This window comes from Drosophila suzukii, chromosome 2L (genome assembly GCF_043229965.1).
Source record: "Drosophila suzukii chromosome 2L, CBGP_Dsuzu_IsoJpt1.0, whole genome shotgun sequence".
Lineage (NCBI taxonomy): Eukaryota > Metazoa > Arthropoda > Insecta > Diptera > Drosophilidae > Drosophila > Drosophila suzukii.
This window is the reverse complement of record NC_092080.1, coordinates 18,782,937-18,786,544: the sequence shown is the minus strand read 5'-3', so window position 1 is coordinate 18,786,544 and position 3,608 is coordinate 18,782,937. Positions and strand designations below refer to the sequence as shown.

At 40.0% G+C, this 3,608-nt stretch overlaps 1 protein-coding gene across 1 annotated transcript; it reads right to left on the bottom strand.

Annotated features, from left to right (window-relative positions):
* Positions 1-347: 347 nt before the first annotated feature.
* On the bottom strand, positions 348-2,196 carry LOC108010939 (uncharacterized). Its single transcript, XM_017075951.4, has 3 exons — positions 1,681-2,196; positions 1,457-1,625; positions 348-1,400 (listed from the first exon to the last, which is right to left on the bottom strand). The coding sequence occupies exons 1-3, from the start codon at positions 2,052-2,054 to the stop codon at positions 669-671; spliced, it is 1,275 nt and encodes a 424-aa protein (XP_016931440.3). The 5' UTR covers positions 2,055-2,196; the 3' UTR covers positions 348-668.
* Positions 2,197-3,608: the final 1,412 nt, after the last annotated feature.

Genomic DNA, 3,608 nt, shown 5'->3' with positions numbered 1-3,608 from the left:
GAAATGGGAATACGTGTCTGGCATTCTCAAGGTTGGATTTTAATGCTTTCTCATCACACCAAAGGCATAATATATGTATTGCAAGATAATGTTGGTAAGCCCTATGCAAATATCCGAATGATAACAACGCACTTCGAACCAAACTACCTTGAAATGCGGCTGGCTGGGTGGGTGGTTTGCAAATGGAGAAACGGATATGAAGCCGGGCTTCGGCTTTGCCCTTCATTTGGAATAATATTTAAATAGTTTGGCAAATGCAAAGCCATCAAGTACTATATACTGTGCACTCCGCATACAAACAATATGGGGTGTATAATAAAGCAAAAGAAAAACACGTCTTAACGAGCTATAGTTTCGTGACGAATGAATCTGCTTATACTCAAACTTTTATTTTATTTTTAAATTGCAATTTGTTTATTTTTAATGAAATTAAATTTAGAATTTTGCCTTTTACTAAAAATCTTTTTGGCATGTCTACTTTTATCTGCTGCTTGGTTCATATATAATATTTGTTCTGAAGCGGATTACGTAGTTTTAATGACAAGGCTAAAAAACAAATAGGTACTCCCAAAGACAGGTTTTACACTTTTAGGCTGAAAGCTGTGATACTTAAAATATGTATGCCTCCTTCTATATGACAAACACTATAGAATTTTAAGTGCAACTTTTCAATAATCATTAAAGACGCCAATAGAATCTGCTCGTTTTAAAGCCCACTTCTGGTAGTCGTTTAAAAACTTTTGCGAAAAAATAGTATCCATCTGGCGCTGCTTAAAAGCATCGTCCTGCATTTTCTCTAGGCTGTTGTTTTGGGCCAATTCCAGGGGCATGGTGATCATGGGTAGAAAACCGAACAAGCCGAAAAGACCGTAGGTCTCGCGGCTTCGCAGTTCGTACTGCAGGTCCTCATAGCTGGGAATGTCCTCGAAATTTGAGTACTCTAGCATATCCCTAAAGGCAACGTAGTACAATCTTAACAGATCCTGGCGGCGCTCCTGAAGCAACTCCAGCTTAAGACTGGTGTTAAGAAAAAAATTCAGATCGCATGCCGGACTACCGAAAAAGGATAACTGAAAGTCCAAAAAAATGGCACTTGTGGGAACCTCAGGCTGCGAGGCGTTCTCATAGGCATACATAAAGTTATTGGTCCACAAGTCACCATGGTTGAGCACCACGTATCGATCACCCTTTTTCGGTTTGGCTGCAGCCACACATACGGATCGGAAGTTGTCCATAAGACGCTGTAGATGATGGTTTATATTTTCGAAATCGGGCCAAGCCGCTGAACATTTAATGAGGCCCTTGAGGAAGCCACCAAAAATTTTCTCTGTACTATCGTTCTTCATCACAATGTACTCGCTGAGCATGCCACGGCGATAATGCTTTACAATGCTAGGATCCTGTGTGATTAAAGTCAGATGGTTATTTAAGGTTATTCCAAAATTGTCTTAGTTACCTTCTTGGCCAGCACCATAGATGTGGCATGGAACTTCCCCAACTGCTGAAGGATTAGAGAGGCGTGGTTCCAGTCGAGGCCCGATTCCCTTGAGGCCACCTTGTATCCTTGCGCTTTGAGGTCGCTAAAGACGATTGTCTGGACTGGTGTCTTAACGGAGTGATAGTATCTGTGGCAAGATATTATAAGTCATTATAAACTGTGCAATTTGGCCAGAAACCTACCTAGGTCCAAATACATCTCTATTGCTCAAGATTTCCAAACGGGGCAAGACATCGATGTAAGTCTGCTTTTCCTTGATAAACACACCTGCATCCTGCAAAAGTTGGGTAGCTTTACTGATCGGAATGGCCTTTACGATCAGCGAGAGATGTTCCGCTTCTGCGCTTTCCTCGCCATCGATCCTTTTTGTGAATGTGAGTTCCACCCGATAGATCGCCGAGCAGTAGTTGTCCCCCGGATTGCTGCCCCAGTCCAAGTTTATTTCCTTAAGCGTTACTTTGGACTCCCTCAGACCCTCCTCGAGGGTAACCGTGAAAAACTGTTCGTTGAGATGCTCAGGCACCGGGATCTTATGTTTGTTTTTTATGACCACCATTCTTTTATTTTATCGTCGGAGAAACACTTTGGCCAGACTATTAAATACCAAAGACTATAAAATACTAAGATGCGAAATAAGACTCATACGTATTCCTACACCGCGAGTCTATTCTTAGAGTTCCGTTCCTTTATTTCACTCTCTCTCTAATTTGTTTGCTTTATTATCTGTACTATCATTGCCTTAACGCGGGCCTTTCAAAAGAAACTGATTTGTTGGCGGTGCAGAATTTAGCATTTATATTTCTTCGTGGTAGTTTTAGTTTTTTGGAAAATAGTTCTGCAAAAAGTGTGGAGCTTTTTAAATGACATACAAATACAGAAATTAATGGCATCAAACAATAAGCTTGTTAAGCGTTGAATAATAAAGTGGATTGATATTGATTAGAACTTAAATTAAAATTCAAATGGTTTTGTGGAGGATGCACAAGTATTTTTATTACACAGGTACACAGGAAAAAATGTCGACAAATAATTAATATGCTCGTTCTTATCAAAATATTTCATATTTTTGTAATCTTGCAAAGGGTACTTTTATTAATCAGATTAGGATACTATTGTCAGAACTTTGTAACGCAGTATTCAGCATCACAAAAAAAAGTGACGACTGAATCAGAGACACTATATAGACAATTGGATGAAATATATCAAGTTTTCTTGATTTTCAAATTATAATCATCCATTTCATTGATTAAAATGTAGTGCTTGTAACATGTTAGTCTCATTTCAATTCCTTATATTTGCAAGGTTATTTGCTAATAGGTGCGCTTCGTCACTATGTGGACGGCCATTTACAGTGATGTGCTCGTGTTTGCCTTCTTGTGATTTATGCGCCTCTGCACAAATATTTTCTATTCATATTTTTATTTTGGGCTATTTTTGCACGCAACCCAGAGTGTCGCCACGCGCAAATGAATGGAGGAACATATATATAAGACACAATTTCGGTAATAGACAGGACGGCAAGGTGGCGCCAGATTTACGGGAGACAAAATGTGAAATAGAATAGTATACGAAAACAAACCTTTTGCGACACCATAAGCACGAGTTGTAGCCATAAATCTTGCACGAAACAATGAGGGCGACCGAAGTATAGTATCCACAAAACCTTCACCCCATTAAATTGTTTTCACCTGAACCGCAGGCAATTGGATTTGAATGAAACTCAGTATTTTTAGCTCAATCCTAAACGTTTTGTTTGTCGTTTTGGGCGTTACTTTTTATGGCATATATTTCTTTCAAGAAGTACCACCCTTATTTTTTACTCGAGGCGGAAGATGAAAAAGTTGCCTACTTCTAGGCGGTGCTCATAATCGCTTAACTTTATTCCATCTGAATGGGATGGGGGAATGGGAATGGGCATGACAATGGGAAGGGACCTTCCAATAAACGCTTCCGAACTTTGGCCAACGATGTGCGAATGATAGAGTGCGGGTGGTGGGCTGAGTGGGCGCATTCCAGGTGCTGAAGGTTGCTTCTTTCGCCATCTTTGGGACCCTTTTTGGGCTTTGTGTGCAGCGTTCGTTCTGCCATAAAAGTCTCGTAATCATTACGA